General features: G+C 43.3%; 1 protein-coding gene across 4 annotated transcripts in view; it reads left to right on the plus strand.

The window, feature by feature from the left end:
- Positions 1–16,171, plus strand: part of LOC130368144 (MOB kinase activator 1A) — a 65,646-nt gene that overhangs the window by 26,175 nt on the left and 23,300 nt on the right. For all 4 annotated transcript variants that reach the window (XM_056571498.1, XM_056571497.1, XM_056571496.1 and 1 more), the window contains one exon: positions 12,016–12,109. In XM_056571498.1, the coding sequence (XP_056427473.1) occupies positions 12,016–12,109 (94 nt within the window). The remainder of the gene's footprint in view (positions 1–12,015; positions 12,110–16,171) is intronic.

The raw sequence follows: 16,171 nt of genomic DNA on the forward strand, positions 1-16,171 counted from the left end.
CGGGAAGGCAGATCAGAGCAGAAGACTCCCGGAAGGCAGCGGAGCCAGGTGAGGGGACCTCCGGCTGCCATGCAGGATGATCGGATCGCCGGGGCAGCGCTGTGGGCGATCCGATCATCCTGTTAAGTGACCTCAATGCTGCAGATGCCGTGATTTGTATTGATCACGGCATCTGAGGGGTTAATGGCGGACATCCGCGGGATCGCGGGTGTCCGCCATTACTGGCGGGTCCCTGGCTGCGATCCACAGCCGGGACCTGCCGCGCATGATGCCGGCATCGCTCCAATGCCCGTAGTTATGCTCAGGACGTAAATGTACGTCCTGGTGTGTTAAGAACCACATCACCAGGACGTCCATTTACGTCCTGCGTCGTTAAGGGGTTAAAGGGGGGGGGGAGCGAGAGTGGACAGCACCCGAAGGGTTAAAGGGGTATTCCAGGGATTTTTTTTTTCCCCCATATCAACTGGCTCCAGAAAGTTAAACAGATTTGTAAATGACTTCTATTAAAAAAAAATCTTAATCCTTCTAGTACTTATCAACTGCTGAAGTGGAGCTGTTCTTTTCTGTCTGACAGCAGTGCTCTCTGCTGACACCTCTGTCTGTCTCAGGAACTGTCCAGAGCATAAGAGGTTTGCTATGGGGATTCGCTCCTACTTTGAACAGGTGTCATCAGAGAGCAGTTAGACAGAAAAGAACAAATCAACTTCAGCAGCTGATAACTACTGGAAGGATTAAGATTTTTTTAAATAGATGTTCACAAATCTGTTTAACTTTCTGGAGCCAGTTGATATATAAAAAAAAAAAAAAGTTTTTTCCTGGAATACCCCTTTAACAGGGGAGAGAGAGGACAGCACCTCAAGGGTTAGCCTATGAGCCGGAGCCTCGCTGCAGGGGAGATGCAGTAAATGGACCTTAGTGATGGCGTCCTGCACCAGGAAGATCTGTCACTGCAGAGAGGATGGAGAACATAGCTTCTGGTCTACCGATGGGGATCCCGTGATGTCAGGCACCAGGAGGTGGCGCTGGCTCTGACTGCACTCCAGGCCGTGGTCTCACTGCTGGAGCTAGGCCTCAGCGTCTTCGGGGAGGCAGAGGGGAACATGTAGGGGCAGGGAAAGTAGTAACTATAGATAGGTTTTTCATGTTTTTAGGCCCGCCCCTATCGTCAAATGCCACGCCCCCTAACTACAGATTATTCCATAACGGAAATGGTTATAGACGATTCCCTTTATCGATTTATTTTTTTAATTTTTTATTGATAGTAGATTAATGGTTGCAGCTCTAGTGACATTGGGTGTGAGTACAATGTAAACGGGGGTATACAGGTATACATGGCAACGTAGACATAAAAAAGGTCACAATGCAAGTGCAAAACACATTGAAGCAAAACAGCCATGTAAACAAACACTCCAGGTTACCAGGGATTCAACACAATATATGGATGGCATGGTGGTCTAGCTGCTGGTTGGCACTGTTAGCAGCAGTGGAGGAGTAGTGTAACTGGGCAGCAGGCATGCCACCCCACACATCACTTTAATCTAGGTGCCTGCTGCTCCTGGACTGGATCTGACTGTTCCCTTAAATAAAATTCTTCATGGCACTTATTGTCCGTAGGGGGTGAAAACAGAGCTGCTGAGATACCAGGGCATACCTACTCCCCTCTTATCTGAGAGACTAAACCAGTGTTTCCCAACCAGGGTGTTTCCAGCTGTTGCAAAATTACAACTCCCAGCACTGTCCGGGCATGCTGGAATTTGTAGTTTTGCAACAGCTGGAGGCACCCTGGTTTTGAAACACCAGACTAGATAAGGGTTTCTTTAGGGCAGTGGTCTCTAACCTGCGGACCTCCAGCTGTTGCAAAACTACAACTCCCAGTATGCCCAGACAGCCGTTGGCTGTCTGGGCATGCTGGGATTTGTAGTTTTGCAACAGCTGGAGGCACACTGGTTGGGAAACGCCAGACTAGATACTCATAATAGCTGCTGCTACCATGCGATGGTTATGTCGAGAGGGGGCCGCTGTTTACAGCAGTCCTTTACTGTTTGAGTGGCAGCCCCCTCTATGATGTGTGCCTGCAGGTCACCATAACCCCTCTGCAGGTGTCACTGATGCCTTTGAACTCAATCTCCTGTATTCTTAGGCATGAGACTGAAATAGCTTTCGGTGGGGGGGGGGGGGGGGGGGGGGGACGACGACGACAGTTCTAGCAGCTCAGCATCAGAGGTAAATATAGGAGCTCCTGAAAACATCTTTTTAAAGAATTTGACTATCTTTATTTTTTATTCAATAGCAGCAGAAAATTGTGTGGTATTGTAGCTCAGGCCCGTTCACTTCAATGCAACATTTAAAGGGGGTACTCCGGTGGAAAACACTTTATTTTATTTATTTTTTTGCCAGAAAGTTAAACAGATTTGTAAATGATTTCTATTAAAAAAATCTTTACCCTTCCAATCCTTATTAGCAGCTGTATGCTACAGAGGAAATTCTTTTCTTTTTGAGTTTCTTTTGTCTTGTCCACAGTGCTCTCTGCTGACACCTGATGCCCGTCTCAGGAAATGTCCAGAATTCCCATAGCAAACCTATGCTGCTCTGGACAGTTCCTGACACGGACAGAGGTGTCAGCAGAAAGCACTGTGGACAAGACAAAAAAGAAATAATAATAATAAAAAAAGAATTTCCTCTGTAGCATACTGCTGCTAATAAGTACTGAAAGGATTAAGATTGTTTTAATAAAGCAATTTACAAATCTGTTTAACTTTCTGGCACCAGTTCATTTAAAAAAATAAGTTTTCCACCGGAGTACCCCTTTAACCTATGGATTAGCAGGGCACTGTTATTGGATGGAAGAAGCTGCATTTTTCTCATCATTACAGTCCCTTTTTAAAGGTACTTATCCTGTGAATAGGGGATAAGTGTCTGATCATGTAGGTTCCAACCTCTGGGACCCCCTGCAATCTCTAGAATGGGCCAATGAATGCCCAGCTGCATGGAGTGTAGAGTCATGCACGCTGCATGCATTCCCTATGGGAGTATATATCAGAGTACGTAGCTTGTGTATCATGCGTGGAGAGATTCGGGGCACGGTTCTAAAATCGTGGAGGGTCCCAGAGATAGTGCCCCTTTGCGATTAGACATTAAAGGGAACCAATCATCAGATTTTACCCTATATAATGCTTGGCAAAGCGTTATATAGGGTAAAATTGTTGTCCTCACCATCCCCAGGGATGGTGAAGTTATAAACTAGTCGCCGCCCGCCGCCGTAAGTAGTCACCTGGGCGGGAGCTCCACTCGCCTAGTCCCGTTCTTCGGCCGGGAGAGACTCCCCCTCCGCTTGATTGATGGGCCGCGTCATTGTTCCGCTCACTGAACAGACAAAGCAGAGCGATGTCGCGGCCCATCAATCAAGCGGAGGGGGCGTCGCTCCCGGCCGAAGAACGGGAGTAGATGAGAAGGGCTCCCCGCCCAGGGGACTACTTACGGCGGCGGCGGTGACTAGTTTATAACCTCATATCTTCACCATCCCTGGGGGCAGGAGCGTCCCCCGGGAATGGTGAAAATAAAGATTTTACCCTATATAACACTTTGCCAAGCGTTATATAGGGTAAAATCTGATGATTGGTTCCCTTTAATGCTCTATACAGTGTGGACAGAGGATATGTTTTTAAACACATACTCTTGTAAGAACTTATTTAAAGGGGTACTGCATCCAAAGCATAGGGGATAAGATGTCAGATCGCCGCAGTCCCGCTGCTGGGTGCGGTGCGACGGGCCGGGGGGGGGGCTAGAGATTGGTCGCGGTGCGGCGGGTGGGGGTAGGTCATTATCGGCAAGGTAATTGTTGATACCTATAATGCCCAAAATCGTGATTATCGGCCGATAATATCGGCCATACCGATAATCGGTCGATCACTAATATACACTGCACATTCTGTTGCAGTCTATGGCAGTTGTTAAAACAGATCTAGGATGCTTATGTTTCCCGGACTCCCATAGTAGCACACAGCCTTAGCCTGGGTTCACACAACGTTTTTGCAATACAGTTCCCATATAAGTTTTCAATTTAAAAACCGTACGGAACCGTATTGAAAACCGTATGCATGGACTCTCCATTGAAAACCGTATGCCAAAAGATGCATCAGGTTGTGTTGCATCCTGTACGGTTTTGTCAGTTTTTTTCCCGAACCCAAAACCGTAGCAGCCTACCACTGTTTCTGGTCTGGGTGAAAAAACGTATTGAAACGTATATGCTTTTTTTTTAACATGGGATCCATTGGGAAACGTACAGAACCGTATGTGCGTACGGGTCTATCTGGTTTTCACCATCCGGTTTTTGACTTTGCACAGTTTTTTTCTCTGAATTTCAATCAAACAAGTGAAACTTTATTCATAATGGAATGAAAAGTTAAAAATGTATATTTTTTTTTCTTAAAAAACGGATACAACCGGACCTCATTTTTCATAGCGTATATGGATTAAAGTTTGTACACACGTCTTGATGCAGTTTAGCCAGGTTTTGAGGAATCAGTTTTTTTTTTTTTTTTTTTCTTCAGGTTTTTTATCCAAAATCTGATACGGGAACTGTATTGCAAAAACGTTGTGTGAACCCAGCCTTACCTGCGCAACTTTCAGTTTTCACTTTGCAGTGGTTGCAAATTTATGAAGTGCAGATGTCACACACAGACATTAAAAAAAAGCCGCACACCTAAGACGGGTCAGACCAGGCTCACAAAACTGCCTTAGGAAAGCCCTTTTAAAAAGTCGCAACAATGACTTTTTGTGAAAAAGAAGTCGCAGAGGAGGAATCACACAAAATGTTGTACTGAAGGGATTTACTGTTTTTTGTTTATATGCACTATTTTATCCTCCACCCCTTGATATTATAATAAATCTGTCGCACGTAAGCAAAACCAAAGCGAAAAAAAAACTCACTTTCTAAAGACAACAATGATAATTGTCCCCCTCTGTGTGTGTCCCAATGGGGATTTTAGTCAGGCTATCGTTACCTGGTGGTCTTAAAGGGGTATTCCAGGCCAAAACTTTTTTTTTATAGAACAATTGGCTCCGGAAAGTTAAACAGATTTGTGAATTACTTCTATTAAAAAAATCTTAATCCTTCCAATAGTTATTAGCTTCTGAAGTTGAGTTGCTGTTTTCTGTCTAACTGCTTTCTGATGACTCGCGTCCCGGGAGCTGTGCAGTTCCTATGGGGGATATTCTCCCATCATGCACAGCTCCCGGGACGTGACATCATCATTGAGCAGTTAGACAGAAAACTTCAGAAGCTAATAACTATTGGAAGGATTAATATTTTTTTATAGAAGTAATTTACAAATCTGTTTAACTTTCCAGAGCCAGTTGAGATATAGATAGATAGATATATATATATTATAATATATATTATATATTATATTATATATTATATATATTTATAATTTATATATATTTATAATTTATATATATTTATAATATTTATAATATATATATATAAATAAAAAGTTTTTGCCTGGAATACCCCTTTAAGGGTTTCTTTAGGGCAGTGTTTTTCAACCTGCGGACCTCCAGATGTTGCAAAACTACAACTCCCAGCATGCCCGGACAGCCGTTGGCTGTCCGGACATGCTGGGAGTTGTAGTTTTGCAACATCTGGAGGTCCGCAGGTTGAAGACCACTGCTTTTAGGGGATTAGATAAATGTCTTCCTATTAGAGTAATGATAATGAAGGCTAAAAATATCTCCTGACTTCCCTTTGACTATTTGTCACGGAGAGTCCTTTTGTTACCGGCTTGTGAAGAGTCACGTATATGGCCGCCTAAATGTCAGCATGTGCGGAGTGTACGCTCCAGTGTCTTCCCACTTTCCTTCCTATGTAAAGGACTATTTTTAGGGTATGGAAAGTGCTATTTGGGTAATGACATTGTATTAGGACATTACACGTAATTCCATTGCCTTATTGCATTCAGCTGCAGGAACACTTCACCATCATCATCATTTTCTACTTATATTTTAAACTAAAGTATTTAACTTTTGCGCAAGGCTTTTTTTTTTTTTTTTTATAAATTTTTTTTTTTTTTTTTTTTTTGCATGTTCGCTCAAATAAGCAATTTCCTAAGGATATCTGACAATTGTTTCAACAAATCCTAAACAAAAGCCATAAAAAGGGCAATAGCGGATATTGAATAATTCCTTCCTATCGTGTCTCGTACCACAATGAAAATAAGACAACATATACTCACCTACCTCGCTTCCTCGGGGGTCACCCACTGAATGCTCCGGCCACTATTGTCATCTAGACACTCGCCTATGTCAGCAGTTAGCTGAGCGGGTTGTCACTGTCCCGTTTAGACAGTCTAGGAGTCCCGAACATTGTGCCTCCAACTGTTTCAAAAATAGATGTGTTTTTGCAACAGCTGGAGGTACACAGTTTGGAAAACAAAGCCTTAAAGGAGTTATCCAGGAAAAAAACTATATATATATATATATATATATATATATATATATATATATATATATATATATATATATATATATATATAATTAGAGATGAGCGAACTTACAGAAAATTCGATTCGTCACGAACTTTTCGGCTCGGCAGTTGATGACTTTTCCTGCATAAATTAGTTCAGCTTTCAGGTGCTCCCGTGGGCTGGAAAAGGTGGATACAGTCCTAGGAGAATCTTTCCTAGGAATGTATCCACCTTTTCCAGCCCACGGGAGAACCTGAAAGCTGAACTAATTTATGCAGGATAAATCAACTGCCAAGCCGAGAAGTTCGTGACGAATCGAATTTACTGTAAATTCGCTCATCTCTATATATAATCTCAACTTGCTCCAGAAAGTTAAATAGATTTGTAAATTGCTTCTATTAAAGAAATCTTAATCCTTTTAGTACTTATGAGGTGCTGAAGTTGAGTTGTTCATTTCTGTCTAAGTGCTCTCTGATGACACCTGTCTTGGGAACTATCCAGAGTAGAAGCAAATCCCCATAGCAAACCTCTTCTACTCTGTGCAGTTCGCGAGACAGACAGAGATGTCAGCAGAGAGCACTGTTGTCATACAGAAAAGAACAACTCAACTTCGGCAGCTGATAATTATTGGAAGAATTAAGATTTTTTAATAGAAGTAATTTACAAATCTGTTTAACTTTCTGGAACCAGTTGATATATTAAAAAAAATTTTTTTCTGGAATACCCCTTTAAATGTTGGTTTAAATACCCCTTTACCGCTGTCCATTAAACATATACCTTTTATGAGAAAAAAAAAACGTATACATTAACAGATGCTAAAAACTGATGCTGGTGTATGGCATACAGCATAATCCGTTCCCCATTGACTTATATTATAACAAAGTATAGTAAAGCATAAGGTGTTTTTTATTTTTTTAAACCCCTTAAAGGGGTACTCCGCCCCTAGACATCTTATCCCCTATCCAAAGGATAGGGGATAAGATGGCAGATCGCTGCTGCCCTCCGCTATCATTACTGCGCAGAGCGAGATCGCTCTGCACGTAATGACGGGCAATACAGGGGCCAGAACATCGTTACGTGACGGCTCCCCTCCTCGTGACATCACGGCCCGCCCCCGTCAATACAAGTCTATGGGAGGGGGCGTGGCGGTTATCACGCCCCCTGCCATAGACTTGCATTAAGGGGACGGGCCGTGATGTCATGACGGGCGGAGCCATGACGAATTCGCTCTGCGCAGTAATGATGGCGGGGTGCAGCAGCGGTGATCCCCGGAGTCCTTTGGATAGGGGATAAGATGCCAGGGGCGGAGTACCCCTTTAAGGACGGACCCATTTTTTTTTTTTTTTACCTCTATGACCAGGCTCTTATTTTTAAAATCATGTATCTCTTTAAATGGTAATAACTTTAGAATGCTTTTTCTGAGCGGAGCGATTCTGAGATTGTTTTTTCGTGACATATTGTACTTTATATAAGTGGTGCATTTTTGTTGACACATGCAGAATTTTTTGTGAAAAACTTCAAAATATTGTGAAACTGGAAAACTTATGGCGTTTAAAAAATTACACTGTGCGGTAAAACTGATGTTATATTTATTCTGTGGGTCAGTACGATTATGGCAATACCCATTTTATATCGCTTTCTATATTCTTTTTCCTTTTCTGAGTAAATTATTTTTCGGCCATTCATTGTCCAACAGCCTTAACTTTTTTTTATATTCCGTCCGACACCATTGAGTAAAGGCTTATTTTTTGCGGGATGAGCTGTACTTTTTGGTATCATTTTTTGTGTTACCTTTTGAGGGTTTTTTTTTAATTCCGCTATTTGTACCAAAATTGGCGAATTTTGCGCTTTGTTTTATTTTTTTTATTTTTTTTTTTTTACGCCGTTCACCGTGCGGGATAATTTACACTATAGTTTTATAGTACACGTCATTACGGAAGTGGCATTACCTATTATGTATATGATTTGTGTTTTTGGTCATAATACAGGGCTTTTATTGGGAAAGGGGCATTTTTTTTTTATATATATATATTTTTTTTACACTTTATACTGTTATTGAAGAACCATGGCGACCCGCGATCATATTGCGGCGCTGCCGTTGGGGAACAGGGGAGAGAGCGCCCCCTGTCAACACCATAGATGCCGTGATCAGGATTGATCACGGCATCTATGGGGTTAATGCTGCCAGGATTGGCGCGATCGCGGCTCCGGCGGGACTCCGGCTGTGATTAACAGCCGGGTCCTGTCACCAATCCCCTGTGCTGCCCGCGGCAGTGCCGGCGATCCCTAGGACATATGCATACGTCCAAATGCGCGAATGTGACGGATGCTTGGACGTATGCATACGTCCTATAGCGGGAAAGGGTTAACACTCAATAGCGTCGTTGACTGTTTTTTGCATACAGCAAAATTGAACGTGCTGTAACGAAAAGTCAAATGGTGCAACAAACAGTGTGAACTTAGCTTTACTGCTGCTCATCTCCCATTGAAGTAAACAGGAGCTGAGCTGCAAGTACCCAGCGCGGCCATTATACAGTGAATGAAGCTGCTTTTGGCTCTGATCATGGTGTAGACCACTGCTCTGCCGATCAGATATTGATGGTTTATACTGAGCAGCAAAATAATCCATCAATATATGTAACTAGAAACCCCCAAAGAACCAACATTTAAGGCGTACCCCTGGTTTTATGTGACTTTTCAGGATAAGCTGTCCTGTGTGTGCACATAATGAGCAGCACTATTTCTATTCCTGAAATAACTTGTAAACATGCAGATTTCTGCTCTGCAGGCTTCATCTTTTCTTTGTCATTTTATCCTCTGGATTTTTTTATTCATGTAATTAATTCATTCATGTATGTGACTGAAGGATCTCGAGAAGAATTGGGAGGATGCTCATTTAAAATACATTTACATTTTTTTTTTCTTCCTCTTACAGAAGCCTATGAAAGCATAAAATGCCGTGCCCTCAACACGCTGCGATTTTGTAAATTGAAAAAAACACACTTGGGGTTTGGCATTTTATCTTTCTCCCAGCTAACATTTGACTGCAGCGTTTTTAGCTTAAAAAAAAAGCCATACAGTGAGAGGACATATTTTGGTCCAGAAGTGGAATCAGTCTTAAAGGGGTACTCTGCTGCTCAGCGTTTGGAACCAACTGTTCCGAACTCTGGAGCCAGTGCCGGGAGCTCGTGATGTCATAGCCCCACCCCCTCATGGTATCATGCCCTGCCCCCTCAATGCAAGTCTGTGGGAGGGGGCGTGGTGGCTGTCACGCGCCCTCCCATAGACTTGCATTGAGGGGGCTGGGCGTGATGGCATGAGGGGGCGGAGCTATGACGTCACGAGCTGCCGGCTCCAGTGTTAGCAACAGTTGGTTCCAAATGCTGAGTAGCAGAGTACCCCTTTAAGGGGTTAGCACACAAACAACTACAGAGTAGGTAATGTAAGTGTATGGTTCCTTGGGGTCTGACCATCAGGAACCATAGTGATCGTCTATTTATTGCCTGTTCTGAGGGTAGACCATACATTTGGTCTCTGGGCTCTCACCTTTTTTTTCTTTGCCGGTGCATTCGAGCAATAAAATATCTGGTTGAGCAGCAGTATATCGGTGCCTATTGACGAGGAGGGCATTGTTTCTTGGTGGGGATGTTGGCCGACTTGTAAACAAGTGCAAACCCATGTAAATAAGTTGTTAAAGGGAAATTCCATCTGACATTTTGGTTTCTGACATTTTACTGAAAGCCGCATGAAAATCTGTTTTTAGTAAGTAGCATATCAAGCATTGACTGCATTTACAGTCATTTTCCATTATTATTGATTTAACAGAATTTCTCATTTTATGGCTAGTTTTAGTTTAACATAATAGAACCACAAGTACCAGCCTGACCGCGGGTCTTATGACACAGTCTTAGAAATCTGTGATTGTTCGTAGGCCATTAGACCTACAAGTGGGCTGGGACTTGCAGCCGTATCACACTCGCCGGAAACCAGCTTTTGACCAATCCTGGTAATAGAGCAGCAGTAGAGAAACCAAATCCCAATATCTTCTATAAATACTGGAAGGGGAGATAAGCTACTCTCCCTCGTCTGTGCTGGTACAGGCTGCATACAGCAGGGCACATGGAGGCAGCACCCGGACGCTAAGACAGATTCATCACAGATCTGGCTACCACTGTGGATGGTTACCTTGCTATGCCAAGCATTTGGTCAACGTGGCTCAACCCGGCAGGGGGCCAGTGCATGTTTAAGGTTTCTTCCCAACATCCATATATGTATTTCATATGGGCAGGGTATGGCTTTTTGCCTATTTTATGCCCAAACCTGTACCTCTCATGTATATTCTAATTGTATCACACACTGTCTTGTTTCCCCTGATGATGTCACACCAGTACAGCAACAAAAACATGTAGGGAGTACAGTGTGATAGCCCTAGGCCAAGTTATCTATATGACTTAACGCCATCTTAATAGAAAGGTGATGGGTTATTACCTATAACAATTCTACAGAACCAGGTGACCCACCTGTGTGATCTATGGGTTAAATGGATTACCACAATTGCACACACTTATCTTGGTGAACATTTCCTAATAAAGGTTAGGTTTGATGCTTGTTACTTCTGTTGGCTGTACACCTTTACCTGGATTCTGCTGGGTGACTAACAAGCTGATGCCAGGTGACTGTGATATATAGCTGAAAGCAATCGCTGGGGCTCATAAAGGGAACCGTTCTGGGATGATATATATTAGGGAAGTGACTATTTGTGTAGTTCTCTGAAGATTAGATACATGGCTCACGAGGCTGGGTCACACCTGGATATTGATAATCTGTATGTTTCATTCCATTCTGAATTGTAAAGACATTTTATATCTTAACCTTAACTCAAGCGTTGTCAATGGACTCTGTAATGATAAAACAGGGTATTTTGTTATCTTAAAGGGGTACTCCACTGGCCCACGTTCGGAACATTTAGTACCGAACGCTGTGCTCGGCCACGCCCCCTCATGATGTCATGTTACACCCCCTCAATGCAAGTCTATGGGAGGGGGCGTGACGTTGTCACGCCCCTTCCCATAGACTTGCATTGAGGGGGCGGAGCGTGATGGTTTGAGGGGGCGGGGCTATGACGTCACAAACTCCTGAGTCCAGCGTTTGCAACAGTTTGTTCCAAATGCTGAGCAGCGGAGTGCCCCTTTAACTACAGTTTCCATCATGCATTGCTGACATCTGCTTTTCCTGTGCACTTCATATTGTGCTCCCTCACTGATGAGCCCCTCACAATTGTTCCTAGTTCCCATCCTGTTTCATAGAGCAACCACTCGCCTGCCTATAACTCCTAGTGCTGGAACTGAGCATGTGCACTAAGCTATAAGCATCACATTGTGTACCAGGGATTGCGTGGAAAACTATACATTTGTTTATTTATACATTTATTACAATATACTGAGAATTTTTACATTGTATTTTATACTTTCAATAGGAGTCAAATGTTTGTTTTTATACTGGAAAACGCCTAAAAGAAATGTCACCGGTAACTTCTTTTCTTATTTTCCAGCTGTGGATTTCTTCAATCAGATTAACATGCTGTACGGCACCATCACAGAATTCTGCACAGAGACCAGCTGCTCAGTGATGTCAGCCGGGCCCAGGTATGTCCAGTGCCAATATAGGAACAGGTAGAGGTCAGCGTGTAGGGGGGGTACCTGGACTTACCAGTTAATAGTTTATGTTCCTTCTATCTGGATACAACTGTTTCTGCATCTTCTGCAGCGCGGTTTCTATTCAGATCTATAACAATCCTGGAGTGGTTGAATGTGCTGCTGACATTCGAGATTAACCCACGTTCACTAGATACAGGGCCCTATGTTTCCTCTGAACATGCCAACATTATTTACTAAAAGTGGAGTGTAGGTTTCTTTGTGGGTTTTAATTACCCAAATTTTTTCCCCACAGAATTTACTAAGGTTTCCCTACATTTTTGCACGTTTCCCTACACTTTGCTTTTTTTTACACATTCTCTGACCTGTAGGGTTTTCCTCAGCTGAAATCCACCACATTTTCTGTGGAAACCTTAGTAAATATGTTGTTTTTTTTGTGAAAATGTCGGGAACACGCCCCTTTTCTGTGACCATGCCCACTTTTCCTGGTAGTCACACCCCTTTTTTCGAGTTTTCGCATTAAAATTGAGTTAGTCTGGTTTTTCTCAATTCTGGCGCAAATTTTGGCACCAGAATCTGGAGCACGTCCCGACAAAACATATCGGGTTTGCCATAGTAAATCAGGGCCAATGTCTTTTGTGTGGGGAAAAAGAATTAAAAAATAATTTTTGTTAAAAAATGACACTGCAGTTAGTTGCAGGAAGGACTTACATTTCTTCTGTTTGCTGAATATGCTTGGTTTTGACATATGGTTGATGTCCGGCATTAACCCTTTAGAAGCCATGATCAAAGTTCGTGGCTGCATCTAAAAGCAGGGAAAAAAAACTGCTGGTTAGTTTAGTGGGCTGATTGGGACCACCGCGGCAAAATCGTGGGGTCCCGATCAAGAGGGCATCAAAGGTCCTTTACCTCACTCCATGTAATCCAATCAGTGTTCTAAATGTGCAGTCCGCCTCAGCAGCCTGTAGTAATGGAGCACCAATAACACTGATCAATACTGTGCTATGGGGACTGAAATAAATTGTGAAATAAATAAATTAAATATTATATGAATAAGCTCCTTCCCAAATAAGTTTGAATCACCCCCCCCCCTTTCCTAATTTTTTTAATAAAATGATGTAAACATAAACAACAAACATGTTTTGTATCGCTGCATGAGGTAATGTCTGAAATATTAAAATATAATGTTAAAGGATAAGTATAATGAAGAAAAATGTATCCCCTATCCGAAGGCCCCCCGCGATCTCCTGTTTGGATCCCTAGTTTTCCAGCACAGGAGTACGTCACGACCCCCGCCTGAAGCGGAGGCCGCCACGCCCCCTCCATAAAGTTCTATGGGAGAACTGATCGGCAGTCTTTGGCTCACAGTTTTTTATGGAGGGGGCATGGCAGCCTCCGATTTGGGTGACGCGCTCCTGTGCTGGAGAACCGGGGCTTCTAACAGGAGATCACGGGGGGCCCCATCGCCCCCGGACTTCCAAACACCGCCCCCCCCCCCCCCCAAGCAATCTAAAACATGTCCCCCATCCGAAGATACTTATCTTTTTAATGAAACCACATGGTGAATTGCATAACCTCAAATACTAATTGCTGATTTTTGCTCTCTTCATGTACCAGAAAAAAAATTATAAAAATCTATCAAAAGGTCCTATCTAATCAGAAATGGCGCTGATAACTACTACAGATCACGGTGCAATATTTATTCCTCTATATGGCCCTGTTTGTGAAAAAATAAAAGGCTTATAGGCATCAGAAGAGTAGGGTTTAAGTATAGTAATTTTCTTTACAAAAATGTTCTCATTCTTTAAATTAGTATAAAATAAAACAATGCTTCTATAAATTGGGTATCTTTGGAATCATATTGACCTACAGAAGAATTAGGGTGTTGTCTTGGATGACGATTCATACACATTAATTCCATGACGTGTAGAAATGAATTTAGATGAATCATGTTGGTTACTTCTTGTTCATGTTGTTCCCCCAGGTTACAGGAGATTACAGTATTTAGGTGGAATGCTAGAAATGAATAGATAGCGGCCATGTTTACTTCATGTTCTGCATATTGTCTCAATTTCCTTGTGTTTTTTTGTGCTAGAGGCGTCTCATAAATCTAAGTGTCAGTTGTCAGGAGCCCCCCCTCTATCCATGCCTCCCACATGGGGGGTGGTCACCCTATCTGCGGCATCACATGCATATTTGTTGCTAAACTGCACAAAAAGAATTTAAAGGAGTACTCCGGTGGAAAATTTTTTTTTTTTTAAATTAACTGGTGCCAGAAAGTTGAACAGATTTGTAAATGACTTCTATTTCAAAATCTTTACCCTTTCAGTACTTTTTAGCAGCTGTATGCTACAGAGGAAATTCTTTTCTTTTTGAACTTCTTTTTTGTCTTGTCCGCAGTGCTCTCTGCTGACACCTCTGTCTGTGTCAGGAACTGTCCAAAGCAGCATAGGTTTGCAATAGGGATTTTCTCCTGCTCTGGACAGTTCGTGATACGGGCATCAGGTGTCAGCAGAGAGCACTGTGGACAAGACAAAAAATAAAAAATAAAAGAATTTCCTCTGTAGCATACAGCTGCTAAAAAGTACTGGAAGGGTAAAGATTTTTTAATAGAAGTAATTTACAAATCTATGCAATAAAGAAAGCACGTACGTGCACTCAATGGAGACTATTCGGTATGGGAGTCTGGGTCACGGGAAGCTGGGTTTCAGCATCGGTGCAGGTAGAACGGCGCTCGGAGGCTACGCCGGAAATTTCACATGTGAATTTGTGCTTCTTCCGGAAGAATAAGGCCAGAAGAAGCACGCATTCACGTGTGAAACTGCCCGCGTAGCCTCTGAGCGCCGTTCTACCTGCGCCAATGCTGAAACCCAGCTTCCCGTGACCCGGACTCCCATACTGAATTGTCTCCGTTGAGCGGTGGGTGCACGTACATGCTTTCTTTATTGCATACATTGATACTTCATACATTCGTATGTGCACCCCGCAGGAGATAATGAAATAAGATGCCGAGACCACGCTGCATCTTTACCCCAGGGGAAGTAGCCTTTTTGTGTGCTCTTTCCTTTCTTGCCTCTCCATTTTTTTATTTACAAATCTGTTTAACTTTCTGGCACCAGTTGATTTAAAAAATGTTTTCCACCGGATCACCCCTTTAAGTTATTAGGAACAGAGTTTTGGACAGTGACACCACGCGGTTATGCATTCAGACATCTGCAGGTTTTCTGCATCTAAAACAGTCATAGGGTATGTTCACATAGGTTTAAAACCTATCGGTCAAAGGCATTCATCATATACAGTTAGGAATATTGAGGAATTTGTATAATATGGTTTATAAAAATAGCACAAGGTTTTAGCTCAGTTTTGTGCAAACGCACTGGCGTATAAGACGCACCCAATTTATAGGTGCAAAATCTAAAAAAAATTAAGATTTTGAACCCAATAGTGGTCTTCAACCTGCAGACCTCCAGATGTTGCAGCCGTACTCGCATGTCCCCGCCGCTCCAGACCCGTCACCGCTGCCCTGGATGTCGCTCTGTCGCCGCGTCCCCGTGGTGTCCCCGTCGCTCCGGAACGTCTCTGCTGGCGGGTATCCTCGCTCTCCGTCGCCGTCATCACGTCGTTACGCACGTACGTGAAGACGTGATGACGAGGAAGGAGAGCGCCGTCCATACTGAACGGAGAAGACACCGAGGAGGCAGGTAAGGTCCCTCCCGGTGTCCTGTAAGCACTAACCCGGCTATTCAGTCGGGCTGTTGGGAACCGCCATGGTGAGATCGCAGCGGTCCCGAACAGCCCGACTGAACAGCCGGGTTAGTGTCACTTTCCCTTCAGACGCGGCGGTCAGCTTTGATCGCCGCGTCTGAAGGGTTAATAAACGGCATCACCCCGATCGGTGATGTCCTGTATTAGCCGCGGGTCCCGGCCGTTGATGGCCGCAGGGACCGCCGCGATAGGGGTGTATTCGCCGTATAAGTGCATCTTATACGGCGAAAAATACGGTATGTGTTTATTTTCAACTTTTGCACCACTCGCATTCCTACGCAGAGTACT

The sequence above is a fragment of the Hyla sarda genome, chromosome 4 (assembly GCF_029499605.1).
Source record: "Hyla sarda isolate aHylSar1 chromosome 4, aHylSar1.hap1, whole genome shotgun sequence".
Lineage (NCBI taxonomy): Eukaryota > Metazoa > Chordata > Amphibia > Anura > Hylidae > Hyla > Hyla sarda.